At 27.6% G+C, this 24,564-nt stretch overlaps 1 protein-coding gene across 1 annotated transcript; it reads right to left on the reverse strand.

The window, feature by feature from the left end:
• Positions 1-5,623, reverse strand: LOC114194393 (asparagine synthetase [glutamine-hydrolyzing] 1). Its single transcript, XM_028084579.2, has 12 exons — positions 5,412-5,623; positions 3,585-3,723; positions 3,169-3,264; positions 2,389-2,530; positions 2,064-2,254; positions 1,814-1,975; positions 1,420-1,722; positions 1,209-1,343; positions 1,045-1,125; positions 852-938; positions 521-628; positions 1-435 (listed from the first exon to the last, which is right to left on the reverse strand). Exons 1-12 carry the CDS (start codon positions 5,489-5,491, stop codon positions 205-207), a joined length of 1,755 nt encoding a protein of 584 aa, XP_027940380.2. The 5' UTR covers positions 5,492-5,623; the 3' UTR covers positions 1-204.
• Positions 5,624-24,564: the final 18,941 nt, after the last annotated feature.

Genomic DNA, 24,564 nt, shown 5'->3' on the forward strand with positions numbered 1-24,564 from the left:
TAACTAATAAAAGAAACACTCTCATTAAGAGTTCAAATCACAGAATTGAAGGTAATAATACTACACTGAACACTTCTTTCAGAAAGCCTTATATATATATAAAGCTTTGCGAAGATGAAATTACACAGCAGGCGAATTTTTCATCAGTGTTTAGCTTAATGATCTTCATTCTCGCCCAATTATTGTGAGTCACAGAGCTTGATATTAGCCCTGGATGGCAACTCCAAGAGGAGCAGCATCCATAGATATAATCTTCTCAATTTCTACACTTTTGTTGGCTAAATTGTTCTGCTTCTCATAAGCTGAAATGTGCACTCCAAGTGCTGCTCTACCAGAAGGATCAAGGTTGCCAGACCAAGAAGCATCCCACTCAACAGCCTTTGCTGTGCTGCATGCAACACTTGCTCCTCCAGGAACAGTGAGCCTTGCTGAGTTCTGCACAACCAAACCAACAAACACATTTTTCAATCACAGATAGCTTCTGGGGTTCTGTTAATTTAGAGTTTCTTCATTAACTTGCCTGAGGGAAGAACCTCTCAAAGATCATTCTATAGTAGTATGCTTCCTTGGTTACTGGGGTGTTGTGAGGGTAGATGTTACCAGCATTCAGCATCATTCTGTCAGTCACCTAGGGAAAGAAAATGTCAAAAACCAGTTATAATAAGCAAAATCATGACCACACCAAACTCCATGGAAGTCCATGGAAGAGTACTAAGAAGTGTACTTTAAAACTTAACCCAATTCCACAAAATCAACTTGTAAGATAAGATTTGCATTCACTTATATAAATTAGTCTTATCTCTAATAAAAAATGAAACTTCCAACACAGTCATATAAAATGGATTCAATACATGTTTTGTAGCATGAGCCTTAAGACCATCAATCCAACTATACCCAACTCCATCACTGAATTGTTCTTTCTGCCTGTATAATATGTGCTGCACCAAAGTAAATGTGTAGATGTTAGTTTAACCAACCAATTTTGCAGATATATGTATGTATATATACACACATACATACACATTTCGATAAATAACATAGTACCTTTGGCAGATACGGATGTTCTTCATCATCAAAGGCTCTCCTCAGAATCCACTTCTCAATTCGTCCTTCATCTCTTTTTATCTGAAGCATTCAAACAGTAAACCAGTTTTAGTAATGTTTTCATAGATTTTTTCAAGTGATGAAGTCACATTTTTAACTTGTACCATTTTATACTCGGGATCAATGTTCATTGCAGCATTGATAAACTCCTTGTCCAAAAAGGGTACTCGGGCTTCGAGACCCCAAGCAAATGTTGATTTATTTGCTCTCAAGCAGTCATATTGGTGGAGTGCTTTGATCTGCACAACAAAAACATTACTATTATTATTCTGTCATCAACACTTGTACAACGAATGAGCCTGATAAATGTATGACCTTGCGGCATGTTTCTCTGTGAAACTCCTCCTTGTTGGGTGCCTTGTGGAAGTACAAATACCCTCCAAAGATCTCATCTGATCCTTCTCCCGAGATAACCCATTTCACACCCAGTGATTTAATCTTCCGAGACATAAGAAACATGGGCGTGCTTGCTCTAATTGTGGTCACATCATATGTTTCAACATGGTATATAACATCCTCAATGGCATCTATTCCATCCTGCACAGTGAAGTGAAACTCGTGGTGGACAGTGCCCAGATAGTCAGCAACTTCTTTTGCAGCCTTTAAATCTGGTGAACCCTACTCAACATAAGATGGTGACAAAGGATTAATGCAACACGAAATGTTTTCATAAAAGTGAACCATTCATGATTTTGATTTGATGGTACACCTCAAGTCCTACGCAGAAAGAATGTAACTTTGATCCCCACTGTTCAGCAGCCTTTGTGTTGGCCAAGTAGCGAGAAGTGATGGATGCCACCAATGATGAGTCCAAACCCCCAGAAAGTAGAACACCAAAAGGCACATCAGTCATCAACCTTTTTATCACAGCCTGAAATCAACCACATTCACTTTACTCATGAAAAAGTTATCAAACAAAGTTATTCAAACGCGATTTTAGACTTTTTTGTGAAACTTACCTGCTCAAAAGCACGTCTCAAAACTAAAGGGTCGTAAGGAGCAGAAGGAATAGACTCAGAGAACCATGGAGGATTGTACCATCTGCGAAAGCCTCTCTCTTTGCTCGAGTACAAGTGACCAGGTGGAAAACATTCAAAATGTTCACAATCATCGTTCAAGCCTTTCATCTCAGACGAAATCCAAACAGAGCCTGAACACAGAGTGGTGCCAAACTTGTATTTATCATGTTCTTCATTTCATGTATTCAATTCAAAATTTCAAACAGAAACTACAAAATGTTCCACGAGTTTAATTCAAAAGTGAGACATAGTATAACATTATTACCATCTAATCCCCAACCAATGTACAAGGAAGTGACCCCTATAGCATCTCGAGCCACTATAAAACTGTTGTCACGAGTATCCAGAAGAACAAACGAGAAGATACCATCCAGCATGTCCACAAAGTCTTCTCCATGTTCCTCGTACTGTTTCAAAGATAAACACAATAACTTGAACTTGTTAAGAACTACACTTTATTCAACCATGAGTTCTTCAATTTCTAGCTAAGATTCAGAAAAAATTGCACTCATCGAAAGGAATGGTCATCAAAAACCTCTTTTCATTAAGTGAAATAATCTTACTGATTTGGCGTTAACGTTAAATTTTGGTCACATAATTATATTAGTATAATCGAGATTTAAAATTATTTAAGGATAGTACTTAAGAAACCTATACGTGACTTGTATATATATTTTAACTTATCTAACATTTTTGCTTTTGTCATTTTCATACCAAAACACTCCTCTTACTTACATATCATGACGTGACATCAACTAATCTTCACGGTATAATTTTAAGTAAATTATTTTAATCAAAGTGAATCTTAATTATTTAATTAAAATTAAGGAATCTAAATTAATAAACTGTTTTGTATAAATCTTTAAACACAATCATTAGGAAGAATCATATTTAATTCAATCAAATAGAAAGTGTCTGAAGTAGAAGAGTTTTTTTTTTTACGAAAAATAATCAAAGAGATTGTTATTAGTCAAGATTAATCATTAATAAAATTGATTATTCTTGATGATTTTGAGTGGAGAAAAATACATAAAAGATGACTAACCAAGTGTGCTATAACATCACAGTCACTTCCAGTTCGGAACTTGTGATTAGGAAGTTGTCCCCTGAGTTCTTCATGGTTGTAAATCTCTCCATTCACCTGTGTTTGAGTAATCATTTACATCCATTGTTGAATTAGTAGAAGAAGATAGAAAACTTATAATATTTTTTTTTTGAAGATTCAAGTTGATTAAAAATAAAAGTAAAAAAAATTGGTTATTAAATTATTATTGTCATTCTTTGATGTATCTTTACTATTTGGATGAAAAAATTTCATACTAAGATCATGATTATGTTTATTTATATAATTTATTTATTGACAGTGGATGTGGTATCTTGTGAATTCCATCGAAAATAAGATGAAAGAGATGAAGAGAGTATCGTGTAGAAGTATTATTGCTGAATGAGGTTATGGCCTACCGTGACAATGACGGATTTGTCCTCGTTGAAGAGAGGCTGATCCCCAGAAGCTGGATCTACTATCGCTAAACGTTGATGCGCCAAAAAGCAATCACCATGTTGATGGAGCCCACTCCAGTCAGGCCCACGGTGCTTCAATCTGTTTGTGACCTCAACAACAACAAAACAAAATTCAATAAATATAAATTCTCATTATTAACCCAATCTATTTTATGACAAAAATGTTAATGTTTTATTCTTGCTATGATTTTCAACATATTTTAGTTTGTGGTTGAATATAAATATATTTATTTTAGTTATGATTATTTCGTACCAATACTATATTTGTATAAGAAAATACAAGTTTCTTCTTTATTGTTTCATAATTCAATCATAAATTAACCTGTATAATACTTTTGATCAGTTTGAAATAAATAGTATGAAAATCATATTCATAAAAAAAATACGTATAACTATTTGATGATGTAAAATTATTTATTATAATAATATATCATTGTTAAACTTGAAACTTAATTTGAGTTTCATATTGTTATCTTGATTCTAAACTATAAAAGACACATATTTGTCTTTCGTTAAGATAAATTATAATAACACTATTATATCAATGAGTTATGAACAAAAAAAGAATTTTTTTTTTTTTTGTGTTACTCAAGTTTTTCAATTTTTACCAATATATCTTTATGTAGTTGTACATGAAATGTATTTGAGGCAACTTCTAAAAGTTAAAGTTTTTTAGTAATTAAATATTCTTATAAATGATTATTTTCGTGTGAATACAAAATTAAAATTTCTAGACAGAAAAAGGTTATGCAAATTTGAGAGACAGAAAACATTAAAAAAATAATTTAATTTTTTGGTTTATAAAATTTTTGTTTTAAAAAATTAATACTAAATTTCAGTTCATGTTATCTTATTTTTGAGAAAACATGTTTTCTTTTTCCAACGTACTGAAATTAGCATAGAAAACAACTAATGAATCATCTCATAAAATTAAATAGCAATTCTCCACGACCAACTAATCCCTTTCAATTATTGGATTTCAATCGTCATCACTTTTTGGAAGCTTCCCACCAAATATAACCAATAATTGCATTTTCAATCAGATCCCACACAACACAACTCACTTTCTCTATGGATTTCGGAGACGAAACTAAATTAAATTAAAATTGATAAAAAAATATACTAATTTGTAAATCAACTAAATTGTACTTTTAAATGATTTTTTTAAAATATAACATATTAAGACAATATTCAATAAAAAATAAAAATTAACGTGGAATTTGAAGACATATTATGATGCATAAACACAACTAACGGTGTGATTTATTTTACAGTATATTATTCATTCATAGTTGCGCACTTACCTTATCAATCATAATTTCTCCACTACAAAGTTCAAACATGGAAAAGCATTTCGTCACCTTGGTACCATGTTTTTCTTTATGGTCGTCCAAATTAATACTTCATTTTCCAATAAATAAAACATTTTACTAATTTACTAAATTTTAAATACAGCTGACCATTTCTTCGAATTTAATAAATTTTAAAATCTACAAAACCAGCAAATACAGTAGCGTCTTCTATTTCAAGATATCTAAAAAAATTACACCACTAAAACTAAGATAGCTTATAAATTCTTCTCTCTTTTACATCCATAAAAAAAGTACATTTGTTTTTATATTTTTATTTTAATTTTTACGTTAATTATTATAAAAGTTATGATATTTCTGATTGAGTAAACATGTGAAAACACTATACGGATCATGCATGTAAATTAAACTCAATTATGAATTCAAATTATATAGAATAATAATAAAAAATTATTGCCTGCGAGAGAGCTCTAGGACGCGAACCCTTTTGGCTCGAGAGTCATCAGAACAACCAAGAACAGCAAGAATACCACACATTGTGATGTGTTAATGGAATCAAAATCAGAGGAAGAAAAGAAAGAAAAGAGCAGAGAGAAGAAAAAGAAGAAGACTACGACGACGTCGTATAATGAGAGGAGTTGAAGGAAGAGCTTAAGAAATTTTGGTATACACAACGCTCCCCAAAGACACGTATTTATATGCATAATGACGTGAATAACGTCAATAATGATATGACTCCACCAAGTGGCTCCATGAAACGCCGTCGTTTTCCTTTGATTCAGTGTACTGTTACCGTCCACTGGCTGGTACCGAACACTCCACACTAAACACTGACCTATAATTGCTTCCTCCTATCTTTCGACACGTGGTCGAACGTTGTTCTTTCTTGGGATTCATTGTTTCTTAATTTTATTTTATTTTTCCATGTCTTGTACTTATATCATATAGTTAATATTTTTTGTTTGTTTTTGTGTTCACAGTTCACCCAAGTACAGATTTCCTCCAACAAATATCTTCTGGCTTTTTGTGTTTCTGCTTTTAAATAATGAAAATAACTCCAGTTATGAATCGGAGAATTTTATAAAATGGTATATTTGAAATAATATTTAAAAGAATTTAATTGAAATACACTTACAAACACTTTAAATACAATTATAATCTGTTTTAAAAGAAATAATAGTGTAAATATACTGATTAAAATTAAACTTCATTTAAAATTAAAAGTATTGGAGGTTTCTTCCTCTAACCATTCTAATTGTTGTATAATTAGATTCCATTTGTTTTAATTAAAGTATACTGATGATTACGACGGAATTCATTTTAAATTGTTGAATTTGTGGTTCGTATTTAAACCAATCTCAACTAGAGGTTTTATAATGAAGTGTGTGTGCACAACAACGAAAGAATATTTCTAAAGTGAAAGACAAAGAATCTTAACTTGTTTGTATGGAATCTCTTTATGGATATATAAAAAAAATATGAAGGTTTATACATCAGCGAAAATAATAGATCTATATCGGTTAAATCATGCATAATAAATAATAAGAAGATAAAAAAATGTAAGAAAAAAATACCTTATTTGATAATGATGGTTCTAAGAAATTTTTTGAAGGTCTCACGCATGTATTTAAGTTGAGATAGGTCTTGTTGTGTAATAATTGATCCGTGGAACCAAATTCTCTGACCACTAGAAAACAATTGAAAACTTAAAGAGAGAGCTTATGAAAATAATAAATTGTTGCACCCATTTATTAGCACTAATGCAAAAAAAATAGTTTTTGATGAAAGTTAAAACACACTTTCTATTACAACTCTTAAACCATCGGTATATAATCTTAAAAGTTTGTTCATAACAATTGTGGTTTTGTACCCGTTATTAAAAGTTTTTCACCACATAGTTCATTATATCATATTTGAGTGTAAATGATTATTAGAGTTCAGGATACATTTCTTACTTACGTCTCCTATATCAAGGCAAACACATATGAATATTATCACCAAGAATTTGCCTTGTAACTCTTTAAACATCATAACTTCATATGCTCACACATCATTTCATACCAATTATTATCTTACATACCCACAACATTTTTACATCAATTATAATAATAAAAGCCATAAAATATTCTTAGTACCAAATTACATATCATTAAAAAATAACCAGATAGGAAAACAGAAAAAACAAGGCATTTGGCGCTCAATGCCATATGCCTCGTAAAAACTAACGCTCAGTGCCAGCATACGTTCAGCACCCTAGAGCTAAAATTCTCACAAAACCTACAGTGCTCACCAACGCTCAACGCCACCTGGCCAGTGCTCAACGCCAATCAACTTGTAAAAGATTGTGCTCAGCGACACCATTATGGGGCTCAATGTTATATCAATGTTGGGCTGTTGAAAATAATATGTCGTAAAAAATCTCACATCGCCTAGAATATGTTAGGGAGTGGGTGTAGTGACTATATAATGGACTCTAAGTCCATGATGTTCCTTACCCCAAGTGAAAGGCACTTTGAGCTATTGTTTGACTTTTCTTATACTCTTGTAGTAGTGTGTTGTGAGATGTAGTTAAATTCTTGCTCTAGAGGGTGTACTTGGGGTCAAAGGATTGAGAGTGTTTTCTGTATGTTGTAAAAATTTGAACATAATGATTATTCTCTGGTTGTCTTTGGACAATGACCGTGATTTTTCTCCGTATTTGAAGTCTTCACATTATATTCTTGTGTTCCTTGTTTTTATCTTATTTCTCTGTTAATAAGGTGATTCCTAGGGTGAAGACGATAATGTTCTTAATTGATTATATGATTTTTTTTTCCAACAAGTGATATCAAGAGCTAGCTATGGTTTGGTATGATTTTTTTCTTAGTATGCTTTGTGGTTGCAGCTTAGTCTGATCTTCCACATCAATAAAGATTAATTATTTGTTGTGAGAGAATCATCCTTATTTGTTGAAGTTGCAATGAGAAATTTGATGGAAGAATCATTGTCAGCGTCTTGTTGACGCAATGGATATACAGGTGGGTTCGTGGACCTACAAGGACTATGAGTCGGGTTGATATGTAGTTGAGTTCGCATTTTTTACGAGTGTGCTACTGGATCTGTAAAGGAGGTCGCTAATGGTGCTCGCGTGGCTCAATGAGTGATACACGATGGAGTTCTAATCTGTGTGAGTTATGATGTGCGACTGGTTTGTGAAGGGAGTTCTCTATTGTTTACAAATCTACTATGGTAATTCGTGCGGTGTAGCTCGTGGACCTGGGCATGTGTGATGTGCACTTAGAGGTTCAGTGGTTCCTCAGTTCATGGTTCTGCTCGTGTGAAGGTTAGTGATGTAGGTTGTTGTGATTTTCACCTGGTTGTTCGTGGTGGAGACCTGGTTTTGTGATTTACTGCTCCAATCGGCTTTAGGGAAGCGTACACGATGCGATGAAGGCAAGATCTGTTTTGGGATTTCGCATGAAGGGTTTTGCGAGGGTCTAGTTGTTGGGTCGTTGTTGGTTGGTGTTTGTGCAGTTGCGGTTTAGATTTAGCGTGGTGGTTCATGCAACTCTGATGATGGCTCGCGATGTAGGTTTCACATGGGGTGCTAGTGCGACACATTTTGTGGCACGATCTACAGGTTTTCGCGAGGTGGAGGTTGCATCTTTGGCAAGGGTGTCGAATGACGTGGTGGCTCTACAATTAAGAAGACGAAGCTAGTTGTTTATTTTTTCATATCTGCCTGAGGAAGAAAATGATAATGTAACAGCTCTTAGTTGGGTGGATTGTGGTATTAGCATCTCCTGATTGGTCAAATTTAAAGTGGAAGACTGTGACACGTGGCGAAATCTATCGAGCAGATTGTGAATGCTAGAATGAATATTTCATAGGGGTAATTTTATACACATACATTGGCTAATATTGATGCAAGAGGCATAGGGATTATGCATGGGCATTGGTTAGCATTGATGCATGGTATATGATGTTTATGCGTAGGCATTAACTAATATTGATGCAAAGTGTGTGGTGATTTATACATTAGCATTGGTTAGCATTGATGCAAGGTGCATGAAAATTCTTGGGATTGTTTAATTCCAAGTGAGTATACTCCCTATGGTGGAGTATGATTGTTGGTATAAGTAATGAAGTTGTGTTTATTTTAATCATGGTGGAGAATGTTGAGCTAATGAAAATAATACGTCTTGAAAAATCTCGCATCACCTAAGATAAGTTAGGGAATGAATGTTAATGACTATAAAATAGACTCTAAATTCATGATGTTCTTTGTCCCAAGTCAAAGACACTTTGAGCTAGTGTTTGACTTTTCTTATACTTTTGTAGTAGAGTGTTATGAGGTGTAGTTAAATTATTGCTATGGAGAGTGCGGGTGTACTTGAGGTCAAAGGGTTAAGAGGGTTTTCTGTGTGTTGCAAAAATTTACACATAGTGATTATCCTCTGGTTGTCTTTGAACAACGGTCGTGATTTTTTTTCCGTATTTGGAGTTTTCATGTTATATTTTTGTGTTCCTTGCTTTTATCTTATTTTAATAGGGTGATTATTGGGAGTAAAAATGATAATGTTCTTAATTGATTGTGTTTTTTTCTCTAACAATCAGAAAATAAAAAATTTTGAGTTGTGATTAAGCGAAATTTGACCTGTCCAATTGATCAATTTGGTATTCCTTTTCATAAGATAAAGCTTGTACCAAATTGCTCAATTGCTCATATTTCAATTATCTCATTCACACACCAAAACAAATTACAAACACTCAATACAATTATGACCAAATTATACAAGATCACAACAATCATACACATTATACCAGATTCATCAAACACAACCAAATTTCATTCCCAACGCAAGAGAGGAATAACATGTAAAACATCAAAGTGATAAAACTCACACAACTGATTAAGATTAGCTTCCCTTATCTTAATAGATCAACCTCAAGGCTCTACAACAAACACCTTTCACCTCACCTCACAGGATGCTTTATCTACACATAAAAACATCACAAACATGAGCAGACCATACCATTATGATTACTAATCATCAGGAATTCAAGAGGAAGACCAAACTTCACATATGACCAAGATAGTGTCACATGCAAGTTAGATTAACAGACAAGATAAAAAAAGGCGAAAATTAACTTACACCAAGCTAAGAAATTGTTTAGTTGGACTTGAAGATCTCGTCGCTAGGATCATACAAGCAGTCTTTGATCTTCAAATAGAGAGATGAAGTGTTTTTAAGTAATAAGATCCCTTTATGAAATTTCTATTTACAGTTAAGCGTTTTATTATTAAAATAATTGGTCTCATTATTTTAAAACATTATCCCTCCTAAAATAAATACTATTTTCTAGGTTCTCATAAAAGGAAAACAAATATTTTAAATGTATGTACACTTCAATTTTTTAAAATTCTAATGAAATCTTTTTTTTAAACTAATAAAAATTATAATACATCACTTGATCAAAATCACACAAAGACTAAATATTAAACTAGTTATAATTAAAATCTAACATAGATTTTTTATCTTTTGAACTTCAATATATTGGATGGTAATAAAAACAATTCATGACAATTATATTAAATTATTATATTATAGTAAATAATTTTTTTAGACAACTATATTGATAAAATTACACGTATGATAATGAGTTAAAAAAAATAAAAATAATTATATAAAAAATATTAAAATATAGTGTGCTACATGATAAAATAAACATCAAACAAAAATATTTAAAAAATGACCAAATGAAAACTCTTAAATGAAATTGCACTAAATAAAATAAGTGTATAACTAAGGGTATGATAAGATGAAAAAGACCTTAGAGATTTAAGAAAGCTTTTCAAATATTAACCTGGCTGAGAATTTTTCTTTTTCTTTAAGCGAAAGAAATGAGTTCTTCAAATAAAACAAAAAATTAAGAATAATAGAATAAAGAAAATAAGTTTTTTGTATTACCTATTAAATGAAAGGTTTATATATACAATAAATAAAAATACAAGAAAATAATAAAGATATTCAAATATGAGAAATAAAAAATATTTAATTGACTTACATCATTTAAATATAATTACACAATCAAACAATAAATATTTTTATAATTTAAATGAAAAGGAATAAATGTAGAATATATATTATTAAAGATATAAAAAAAATAAATATGTGCAATTCATCCCGATCTTCGTATCCAATTAAAAAAAATTAAATATGCTCATATCCCATCGATACATAAATTCTCAATCAAATATACTCACATCCGATCAATAGATAAATTTTCCATCAAAATAACTAAAATAATAACTATGGATAAATTTATTTGCCTTCATGTACCTTTCCGATGAATATAATAAAATTGTTGACCGAGACACCATCCCTTTTATGCTTCTCTGACATGGCTTACATTAGAGACAAACTCAAATGCAAAACATTCAAGAAATGAAAGCAACCGTACATTTATATATAACAATTAAAACTAATATTCATTTAATTATTGATTAAAAAGTACGATTAAATCGGACCTCATTTGCTAAATGGAATTTAATTAGGTAATATATAAACAAAGGTTTAGGCTTAAAATATTTTTTTTCTCTATCTTATATTTTGTATTTTTTTTGATTTTGACCTATTTTTTTGAAATTAACATGAGTTTTTAAAATATTTATGATGATGACATTGTTAAAGTAATATATAGTATTTATTATTTGTATTATAGTTTACATCCATCACCACTATATCTTTCGGTATTTATATCATACGTCATTATTTTAATATCTAATTGTCAATTTGATAAAAGATAATATATTGGATTATTTTAAAAGAAATGAAATTAAAAATATTTAAAATAGTAATATAAAATTAATCAAATAATAATCTATAACTATATATAAAGGGGATTCCCTCTTTTGTGTCCACATTTCATAATTCCAACTTTACCCTTTATAATTTAATTATTTATTAAATTTTTAAAAATTAACGGTTACTTTTACAAGTTTTTATAAAATTATTTACTTATCTCCTTTCTCTTTTTTTCTCTTACTATTCATCAACAGTTATTTTTCTCTTATTTTCTCCGTACATTTTATTTTATTTTTTATAAATATACTTTTATTTTGTTTATTAAATTAATAACATTACAATATCATCAATTATTAATATAATTCAAAAAATGCGTACACACAGGCGCTATCGCGCCTGTGTTTACACTAGTAATATTAATAATGATAACAATAAAAACATTATTAAACCAAAAGTCTATCATGGATTAAAATTCAGCCCTATTTTCATCATTATTTTGGTAAACGTTGGTATATTACAGAAGTTCCATATTTTGGAGAACGAGGACAACTTGTAAGCACTGATGTCTTTTCTTTCTTTTTTTTTATTAAGTCTTTTAAAGTTTAATTAGATGATATGGATTGATACGTAACAACTTTTAAAAGTCAAGACTAATTTTTTTAATATATGTCTATTCAACTATTTTTTAAATAGATTTAAATTTGTGGAAATGAAATTATTATTGACCTCTAAACTATTCTTTTCACCAGGGTATTGGAATTCCAAAAAAATTAAAGTGAATAGTTCTTATATAAACCAAATAACTTGTCGCTGAAAAAGTGGTTCATTAAAAGAATGTTAAACAAGATATATCAAAATTCCAGTTGAATATGCAACGTGATATTGTGAATCCTTGAGATAATATTTAAATATAATATTTAGATATAAATGTTGAAAGATAATTCATAATTATTATTATAAAGAATTTGAAATATTTTATAATAAAATATGTAATTTAAATAAAAAGTTTTAAGAATGTTAAAATTTAAAGTTTTAATAGAGTAATTTGATTACTTAAAGTTAAATACTTTTATGCAAAAACTAAAAGTTTAAAATTTTTAATATTCTCAAATTTACATTTCTTCTTTTTACATATCCACTTCTTAGTAAGGTTGTTAATAACATATTGTGAAGTTGGCTTTCATTAAGAGTAAAGATTATAACAATATTCGTAGTCTGTCTGATAAAATTTGCAATAAATAATCAAAATCTACTGATATTTATTATATGAGTAGTGAGTATTTAATACCTATTTATAAATAAGTTAGATACGAGTATCATATTATTCGTATTTGTGAGTATTTGTTACTCGCAAAAAATTAAAATTAAAATTTAATTTGTTTCTTAAATTAAATTTATATTTTTTAAATTAAATTAAATTATAATTAAAATTTAATTATTTATATTTATATTTTTTAATAATTTTATTTTAAAAATTTATAAAGTATTTTTTTAAAATATTTGTGGGTATCTACAGATAGATACCCAAAAATACTTTAAAATACTCGCACATATTGAATACTTATAAATAAATAGACAGGTAATAAATAGATATTTTTTTCAGATCAGATTGTAGGTAACATTATTTGTGTCAACCCGACCCCTTAGCATTTAAGATGTTGTTAACTCAATTAAGATTGATGATAAATAATATTTTTTTTTAGTAACATGTTTTAGAATTTTTTAATCAACGATGTTGGATGTTTTTCTCATTTTTTTTTTATAATACTATTGTGAGTATTCATTTGTCGTATAAACCATAATTATATATCAATAAATATGTGTGAGTTTTCTCCATCGATGTTAATCAAGTTCTTTTGCGTTGTCAACCATATCTTTTCAGATAAATGTTGTAGTGATTAATATTTTTATACTAAATGTATTATTTAATGTTACTGAATAATAATTGAAATACTATTTTCTTGTTAGAAACATTAATAATTAATAAATATGAAAAATTTTATCAAAGCAAAACATTTACAAAATTTAATAATTAAAACAAAAATATTCAAACTTGATGTATTCAATTTTCTTAAAATTATAAAATTTTGTTTCCATAACTTGGAATCAAAGAGTGCATTCGTGGTGTATTTCGAAAACGAGAATATGCCTTAATAATTTTTCATCATGATCTTCCTATTGCAATTTCAATAATTATCTTTCTATTACAAGTAATGTCAAAAAGTTCAGGTAGCATGATCGTGAGTTTTAATTATGAAGTTTTGTTTTTATCTGTAAGCAAGCACTGATTAAAAAGGAAAATAAAGAAGATGATACTATTATTCTTTGACTTTTTTAACTTTGGAGGAGTGAATTTTTTTTTTTAAGTAGGAGTGTCAAATTATATCACTCTATTCTATTTTGATCCAGACCTCTTTCACTTATAAAATAACTAAGATAAATTGATGCGTTATAATTTGTATGAGTTAAAACACTTAAAAAGTGGATTTATCTATCTACGAAAAAAGATTGTTGATAAATTTACTCTAGTTACGAATTTTAAAATTTTTTATTATTAAATATCTATCAATAATCAGTCTGTAAGTAAAGTTTGTGATATAATCTTATCCAAATAGGATTACAATCGTTTAGGAATTTAAATTCTCAAGAAGTACAAACAAAAATAAATTAGAAAAGAATATGAAATAAGACAAAGAAGGAAAAACTATAATCTAATAAGTTGATAAGTAAATAAATATTCGTCACAAAAATTGTCATATTTTGATAAAAACTAAAGTTTGAGACACTACAATCTATATAAATCAAGAAAAATTCGCCACAAATAATTCAGTTTTTGATAAGAATCAAAGTTTTAATCCAAGAACCAAGAGAATGTTCTCTTAATGAAAAACCAATTTTCATATAATAATCATTCAAGGTGTTTACGTATGTATTTAGTGTCCCTCTATATAGCCACAAATGTTTAAGCTACCTAAGAAACCTAAAAGAAAACTTATAAAGACACCGGGTCCAAAAATAACTTGAAAATTCAAAATTAGAAATTAAGAGAAAATTATAATTACTTTAAATTATCTAAAACTATTTTATTAATGTGTTCCCATCTATGATCTTCTTCATGTCCTTTGAATTGTAAAGGATACTCAAAAGTTCTTCTTGTATTAAATCAAGAGACAATCATTTATCATTTCTTAAAGATAATTTGTCCCAAAATTTATATCATTTAAAGATTCACGAGATATTCATCTATCATATCATCCTCGTTGAAAAGAATTTGTTCTCAATATTTAATGATAACCCAAATTTGTTGGTAATTTTAAACAAATATTTACCAATGAATAATTATCATTGGATTTTAGTTGTTGATAATTACTTATTAATAATTATCGATGGCCAAATATCTATCGATAAAATTATCACAAATTTTTTGTCATTAATAAAATTACAAACAAATTTTTTATTGTCGATAATTATCGACAGATAAAAAAAATCATTGATAACTTTTATGAACGAGTTTTTTATTTTTTAATTTTTTTTACTATTAATAAAGGACACTGATATTTTGACACCATTCTTTTTTTAATTACCATTTGATACTATCCCTCATAACTATTTATTTTCTCTTTCTTCTAAAAATATAAAAGTTAACTTTTATTAAGACTATTTTATCCTTATACAAGTTGTCAAATGCTCGTTGAATAGTGTCAAACAAACTTTTTTCATTAAAAAATTATTAATAATTTAATTTGTTAACGAATGTAGTAGTTACCTACTGATTTTGCCTCCGAATCATTTTTTAGTGTAACTAATTAAGATAAATAACAAAACAAAGTTGTAAATGATATTTTATATATATATAAACATTTTATCATGGACAAAATTGCAAGTCTCAAATAGTTAATTCATCTTTTAGACGGATAAAACATAAGACTATTGGTAGAACTTGCTTCTAGGAGTATTAGGATACTAGGTTTAAAGTAAATGAAGAGTTGTATAATCGTGTTTAAAGTTAATTGTATAAAGAAACTAAAAAAAACATTCTTCAATTTTGTGATGTTTGAGGAACTCTCATTTTGCAAGATGAAGCTCACTATACTTTACCTTGCACTGTTATCAAAAGAAAATTATATACGGTACCCTCATCCAAGTTTTCTCTTTGCGTCCCAGGTTTATAGTTTCTGTCACCAATCTCCAAGAGTTTCTTATTCATCCCCATTCTACAAATCCAATATTAAAGACAATGGAAATAATTTTACCAATTAATTACGTGTTAATCTGATAATATACCACTCCTTATGGAATCCACACACTTATCTGCCATAGTAATGAAAAAAAGGTAACCCTTCCTATAATATCAATCCACAAAACTCATAGAAAATAACTAAAAGCCAAACTTTATTCTCTTAATAATTTGTATTATTATCAGAAATTCTTATATTATATGATATTTTTTTTGTAAATTTATTAAAAGAAATTATAAGAAAAAGAAATTTCTGGCATTATTTTTAAGAATCTTAATTGATAAATAATTTTTTCATGAGTAATTATTTTTTATAAAATTATAATTTGTAAATATTTTTTACAAAATTTATTGCGAAAAATATTTTATACAAACTATTTTGCAAAAAAATTGATAACAATTTTTTAGAAAATAAAGTTCATAACAAAATTTATAAATATTTTCAAAAGAAAATTGATAGAAAATAGAAATTTTTTTAATAGTGGAGATCTAGGAGTGTCACATGTTCAATACAAACATTAGGGCAAATAAAATACAATATTATATATACCACCTTTATGAAATTCACACATGTATCTGTCACAAAAAAGATTAAAAGGCAACGTTTATTCTTCTGTTTTTTAATAGTTTATATCTTTATATTGTGAGACAAATAATCGTGGGATATCTATGACAGAGTATATATACATTATATAGCTAAAAAGATGAAGCCAATCAATTGGCAGACATCTGAAAACTGCACATATGCAAAAAGTGGCTATTTACAGATCATCCTCTTCCACAAGCTTATCAAAATAATGCATCACATGCACGCAGACACATTTGTTGATACACACTATCTTATCCAATCTTCACATCCTTTCAATTCATTGTATATTTGCCGCGTTTTCATGCCGAAAAGGATAATAATCTTAACTAATGTCTTCTCTTTCGAATAAAAGTAATGCAGAATAAACCAGACAGAATCTCATGCAAGCTTTGTTCTGATAACGTTGTTAATGCTATTGGAATTCTCTAATTTAATATAATGAACAATCATATACGTTATGATGATTGTAATAACTAAAAACCTTAGTTAAATCAAGTATATACACTTTGCATCCATGGTAGAAGAAGAAAAAAAGAATCTTAGTTACACAAATTCATCACCACCCTTCATGTGGGGTCTATGCAAAACATCTCATGTGCAATAAGAGTTTGTGATTTGTGAGATGAGTTTACACAAAACCATTGTATCTGCGGCTTTTAGAAGGGTCTTAGGGCTCATCTTTGTGAATGTGCAGTTAAAGAATGGAAGTTTGAGGCCCTGATTTGTAGTGACTTTTGGGTTACTAGGAAGGCCATAATTGATTGACATATATTTGGTGTTCGTTTTCATGAAGAAAATTCAAACTTTGTGCTTCCAAAACCTGTGAAGTCCTTGTCCATAGAAAGAACTTCGTCTCTTTCTATCTAATATATGGCACAGATGCAAACTTCGTTTCACATACAATGTCGTTGTTTTGCATCCATTTTCTTGGTGACTTTTAGAGGTTACAGAGAGTTCTTTTGGAACGTGAAGTCGTGGTTTACACCTTCCAAGTTTGGTTTATGACTTTTGGTATCTACGTTAGGTCGCTCTTCTTTTTCCCTTTCTTTTTTTTTATATATTTTTCGTTTATGCACATGACTGAAGCGTTTGATTGATATGGACCTTTATATTGTTCAAGTTCAGAATTGATCACCTTAATGAATAAGAATTTTATTGGCATTCCATAACGAGAGTTGTTTTTTTCTTTTTCCTTTCATGTAGAAGAATTTCACACAATTGAGATTGATTTTGTTTTTTTCTTACTAGGGAAAGTTCTTTGTTCTTTTTTGAGAAAATAATTCACACTCTAATAAATTTGTAGTTACTTTATTATATTAATTGTTTAATTTCAAACATGGAATATTCCTCTCGACTCTTAACAACAGAAATAAATATAACCACAAAAAAAAAAAAAACATATTAACGGATATTGAGGTGACATTAACAGAGGAACTAAAATTTATATATACATTCACTCGATAACTCAAATATTAATACATTATCATAAATTATTAATATATATTATATTGATAGAACATGAGTATTTTGTTTTATACGGTAACTTTTCATGTATTATTTTTTTCTTATGGTGAATAGCTAAACTTCAAGGATTAGTTTCATTCTAATTTCTTAATTAGATTACGAGGTTAGACCGATAAATTTGTTTATTCTTTAAATTCTTGTTATGATTTATTTTTATTTATGTCTTTTTATTTCTTAATCATGTAAAAATAATGATTTTTACATCACACAAAGTTAGTACAATGTTAAATCTGTATAACATAACAATCAAATGAATCCAAGGATTTTTAAATTTTAATTGAGAAGTTATTAAATTTAGAAACTTTTATATATTTGAATGAGTTTTTACCAATAATTAAGAAATTACTTTGATTAAAGGTGAAAATTTAATTATTAATCAAGAAATTACTTTTGTTATTTAGTTTTTTACTATATATATTAGAGGTAAAAAAAATAAACATGATTAGTCATAGTAATATTTATCTAAGAAGTTACTTTAGTTAAATTTGTTATGATTAATCTAAAAAGTTATAGCTTTTGATTAAGAAATTACTTTGGTCAGAAATGAGAACGCCAACAAATTAATTGAGAAATTAATTAATTTTTAAATATTGGACAATAATTGTAAAAGTTTTACTTATTTTTCAGTGGCTAAATTTAGGTTAAAATATTGAATTGGTCATCCTTTTTGTATCAAATCTCAATTAGGTCCACATTTTTATAAATGAATAACAATTAGGTTCTTTTCGTTAATACAAAACTAACACAATTAAGTGTGTATCACATGTCACCTCCTCGTTTTTTTAATTTTTTTTAATTTTTTTAAATATTTATGTCACGTGTCACGTTTGTTATGTCATGTGTCAATCTAGTATGATAACAAGTGTCAAGTTATGATATGTATTTCAATTTGGTTCCCATATTTGTTAATTTGATTTGATTTCAATCCTAATTTTTTTTTTAAATTTTCAGTTTCATGCGCTCTAAATTTATACTAAATTTAACTTTTATTTAGATGTTATGATGATATTTTTATTAAAAGTGATATTTTTATACATATTTTTAACAATATTAAGTTTATTAAAATTTATATTTTACATTTAACTCTATTTAAATTTCATTTGAAAATTATAAATATATAAATCAAAAATTTATATTCGAAATATTTTTATAATATTATATATCAACAATTCCTATACAAATGTTAGAGTTGGCTTATGAAAAAACATTTTATAAATTCAAATGTACAATTTTAAAATAATTTTATCACAAGTTAAGGTAAATATATTTAAAATTTTAATATTAAATAAACTTAATATTATTAAAATATTTAATAAAAATATCACTTTTAATAAAAATAATCATAACATCTATATAAAAGTTAAATTTGATATAAATTTTGGAGCGTATGAAATTGAATTTTTTTAAAACATTTGGGAATGAAAGTAAATCAAATTAACAAATTCGGAGACTAAATTGAGATTCATACACTATCTTAACACGTGTCAAGATAATAGATTGACATGTCTAACATTACATACGTGACATGTGACATAAATATTTAAAGAAAAAACATAAAAAACAAAGAGTTGACACATAACACCTATTTAACTATGTTAGTTCCGTACTAACAAAAAGGACCTAATTATTACACATTTATAAAATGTGGACCTAATTGAGACCGATAAAAATATGAGGACCAAATTGAAATTTTGGTATAAAAACAAAGACCAATAGAGTATTTTAACTTTAAATTTAATATAAAAACATAATTTTAGTTTTTGTCATGATGCATAATCCAACCAAATTTCCACAAAATCCAGTTTCAATTTTTTTATTTGTTCTCACTTTGACCAAAAGTAAGTTCCACTCATTCACTTTGAGGATATATATATATATATATATATATATATATATATATATATATATATATATATATATATATATATATATATATATATATATATATATATATATATATATATATATATATATATATATATATGAGCTCTAACATTTCGTAAGAAAAATTCTTAAAATTTTATCCATGTGGTCACAGTTGCCTTAATGTTTGCCTAAAGAATGAAACTCGTTCAATAATGTGATTGGAATATGTTGAATATACTTTGTACTTTCTCATTTTTTTTTTCCATATTGAATAGCTCATGTAAGCTGAGTTTGTTTCATTTACTTATAGGGAACCTTTCACAATAAAAATGTATCACATTTTCTTGACTTACTTAACCTTTTGGCTATTTTTTTTTTAAAGAACACAATATGAAGGCATTTCATGCTTTAGAGTTTAGCATTTATATTTATTTGTATTAATTTTTCCCAAGTAATTGTCTAGTAGAAAGTAGTTGTCATTCTCCATAACATCCATGTTATACAACCCAAGGAGCACAATACTCCTTATGGCATGTTGTAATTCATTGATGTCTCAATGATATAATTTGATCTCAAACTTTAAAAATAAATGTAATCTTTTTAATTTAACTGCATTATATTTTGTTATATGTCAAATGATATTTTAGGTTAACATTTGAGTTGTTTATACCATTGAACATTTCTCAGCTTAATTACTAACTTGTACGTAAAAAAAATTAATATTGTGAATTAAGAAGACTATATTTATGTATTTTTAAAGTTTTAGATAAAAGTATATTAAAGTGCGAGATAAAAACAAATTATAATTTTGTATCCAAGTTTAGAGTACAAACATATATCTTTAAATAAAGGTAATATATTGACTTCATCATGATCTTCGTTATTCATTTCATTTGTTTTGTTGGATTATTTTTTTCTTGTTCTGTAAAGAATTGACTCCATTAGATTAACCAATTGAAATGATAATGTATCTCTCAAATGAAATTGAATAAATCTTTAAAATTCTTTTATAAGACATTGTGAGTAAACGTACGTTCTAGAGAGATTATCTTCTGGTTCAAAAAATTGTTTTGAAAATATTTTTACATAATTCATGAAAGGATAACAACAGTTAGTATTGAATGCAATAACATAGACAAAGAAACATTTAACTTTTATATTTATTCACTCAGATTTAAACAAACTCCTAAAGGTTTTATTATGAGTAAATATATTAAATAAGTCTTCTCAATATCATTTACAGCTTAGAATATAAAATGATCATTGATCAATCTATTTATTTCTCTGAATAAAAAGTATAAGTATTTTTTAACATCATTTCAGATGTTTTAAATATTTTGTATTGCAATAAATATTATTCAAAATTTACAAAATAAAAAAGAAATAACTTTTTTAATATACACATAGAACCTCACATAAATGTTAATTATATATTTAAAAGAAATTACACTCTCTTTTTTTGTGTATCTTTTGATGTCCACCTAAATTGCAAAACTCTTACGGAAACCATACACCGACCGAAAATTCTTGTTAAGTTAGAACTTATCAAGCACGTGCATATACATACATATATATATATATATATATATATATATATATATATATATATATATATATATATATATATATATATATATATATATATATATATATATATATATATTAAAAAAATTCATTAATCAAGCATACTCATAATTCACATTAAGTCAATTCAAACGTCATATTGATATATAATAAAGAAATAGTTAGAAATACATCATATCATGAACAATATTAGGCTGTGATTTTCGGGATTATTCTAAGCCCCATCAATACCAGTAATGACGGATTTAGTTTGTTCATGGATGCAATTGTTTTCCTTATTGAAGTTTATAAAAATTTAATTATCAGTGGATTATATGATATATATCACAAATCCTTTTTTTAATTACTTAAAGGATTTAATTTAAATGCGTTGGTAGAGACAATACATTCTTTTTATTAAAAAAAAATGCATTCTCTTGATGTTAAAACTGTCGATTTTTATAACAAATATTTTAAAAGTCATAAATATGATGAGTTGATTAATCACAGTGTAAAAAGTTATTTAGATAATATATGATATTAAAGTATTATTTTCACAGTTTTTATTTTAATTTCTAACTATGATGTATGAAGTTTTACAGCATTATCTAATCTTCATTAACACCATATTGAGTTAATTTACAGATATTTACTACTATAAGTAAGTTCATTAATTACTGTGATGATTAATCATTAAATATAAAAACCAACCTTCAATTTGAAGTGACAAGGTACTGTAACTCCAATATGTAAAATTTGTGCAAGCATTTCATGTATTCAGTTTTCTGGAATGATTTCAGCAGTGACCAACAGAAAGTGACGATGTAGTTGTTACAGACAACATTAATATATAATGTTACATCTTACTTCATCAGCATTCAGCAACAAGAAAAAAAAAAAGACAAAGAAGGAGATACTGTTTTTTTTTCATGAAGATATCTTTCGTCAGTGCTTAAGGCATATGGAGAAAATAACAGAGGATATATATCTCCGAAACAAATTTTGTATTTGTTTTTTAGTTTGTTACATTAACTTATAAGGAAATTCATTCTATTTTCATATATATTTTTAAAATGATTATAAAAAGTTGCTTCAAACGTACTGATAATAATGAATGATGAGAAAAAATGAAGAAGGAAAGTGGTTTGGTGGGGTGATGAGTAAGCGCCAACACTGCATAATCAACTTTTGAATAAAAGAATTTATAGAGTTCTTGAATAAGGTGTGTTTGGTTCAACTTTTCATCTTTAAGTTGTAAGGGATTAAGGAAGTAACAGACAATAGAGAAGCTATAACATGATTAGGCTTCGTTAACAATAGTAAAATGGCAATAATCTTTTATGCTTAGTTTGGTTTCTGTCTCTTAAAAGTGTTCATTAGGGTTATCTCCAAAACCCTAGAACCATAATAAATGAAGGTCGATTATACATATATAAATAGGATCGTTTTTCATGAGAGCCACGAAAGTTCAACCGGACAAGTATGTTTGGACACCATCGTAATCAAGAGAAACAAAACTGCAAACAAGTAAATTATTATTATTTTTTTTATCGGCAATAAAGTAAATTTACAGAGCCACAAATAATCTTACATTATATGAAATACTAAATGTACAGATGGAAGATTACTGAAGATCGAAATCTGTCGATAATATCATAGTACAGACAAATATAGAGTCCTGAAGGTACAACTGCACCCTTTCAACTTTTTTTATTAAGTTTTTTTTTTTTATAGAAGAAAATAAGTTGTTGTCTTTTTTTATTTTTAATTTCTTCTCAAACTCTTTTTTCAAAAAGTAATTTTTTTTTCTCTTTCTCGTTCTCTTTCATTACGTTTTCTCAAGTTTTCAAAAATAAGTTTTATTTTTCTCTCTTTCATTACATTTTCAAGAAATAAGTTGTTCTGGAAAATTTCCAAAATACATTTCATGTATAAATATTCTGAAAAACTAATTCCGAAAGGTATTATATATGTTTTGGAAATTTAATTTGATTCTGTAAGTTCTCTTTTGAAAATCTGATTCCGAAAATCTTATTTCAAAAATTATGAAAAATCTCTTCCGGAAGTGCTGGAAATTATGGAGTAGGAAAAATTATGGAAGTGCAGAAAGTAAAACCCGGAGCCCGAAGCGAAATAAATTCGAGTTGCTACAATGAGCCACAAATATTGGACTTTTACTTTTTGCACGCCTATGATTTCTTCGTGCAGTCCCATTTTAAAAAATGATTGGTTTGTCTTCTTATTTTAGTTTATAACAATCATCAATTTTCAGGTTTTCAAAGTTTTTTCGGTATTGTATAATCTGAAATTCTTTTACATTGACCATTTTGGAAGTGTTTGAAATTAAGCAATCTGAAATTATAATTTAAGTTTTAGTAGTTAGAGCAAAATATATGTTCAATTACAAAATCTGATAAGACACATACCATTGAAAGAACTCCCCTTATGCAATCTGAAAGTATAATTACAAATTTTAGATTTTGCAAATACATTTTTTCACTTTTAAATTTACCACTCCGAAACTTTAATTTTACTTTCTTTTACATGCTCTCAATTTGGAAGACATTTTTACTGAAATATCTATCAGCAATTGGAAATCTTTTTGGATTGAATGTAAAATATGATGTTCCGTACAACTAATAGTTTTATATTATTTAAAATTTGAGGTCAAGGATAATTTAAAAATATTTTTTCATTTAATTTTTACGTACATTTTAAAAGAAAACTCATTTCAAAAAAAAAAACATTGTTCTAAAAATATCATTCCAGAAGTTATCATTTATGTTCCAAAAAATTTGTTTGAAAAAATTTATTTCATAACACATTGCATGTGTTTTTGAAAGATTGTTTTGGGAAAAATTGTTTCGAAAGGTGTCACATATATATTCCAGAAAGCTTGTATTGAAAATTTTGTTCTAAAACTGGTTATATTTATTCTGAAATATTTCCAAAAATAATGTTTTGAGAAACTTGTTCCAACAGATTTTCAGATCAGATAATTCAAAAGTCACTTTAATAAAGGATAAAATAGTCATTTTCAAAG

The sequence above is a fragment of the Vigna unguiculata genome, chromosome 8 (assembly GCF_037176805.1).
Source record: "Vigna unguiculata cultivar grain cowpea cultivar isolate G323 ecotype 2 chromosome 8, ASM3717680v1, whole genome shotgun sequence".
Lineage (NCBI taxonomy): Eukaryota > Viridiplantae > Streptophyta > Magnoliopsida > Fabales > Fabaceae > Vigna > Vigna unguiculata.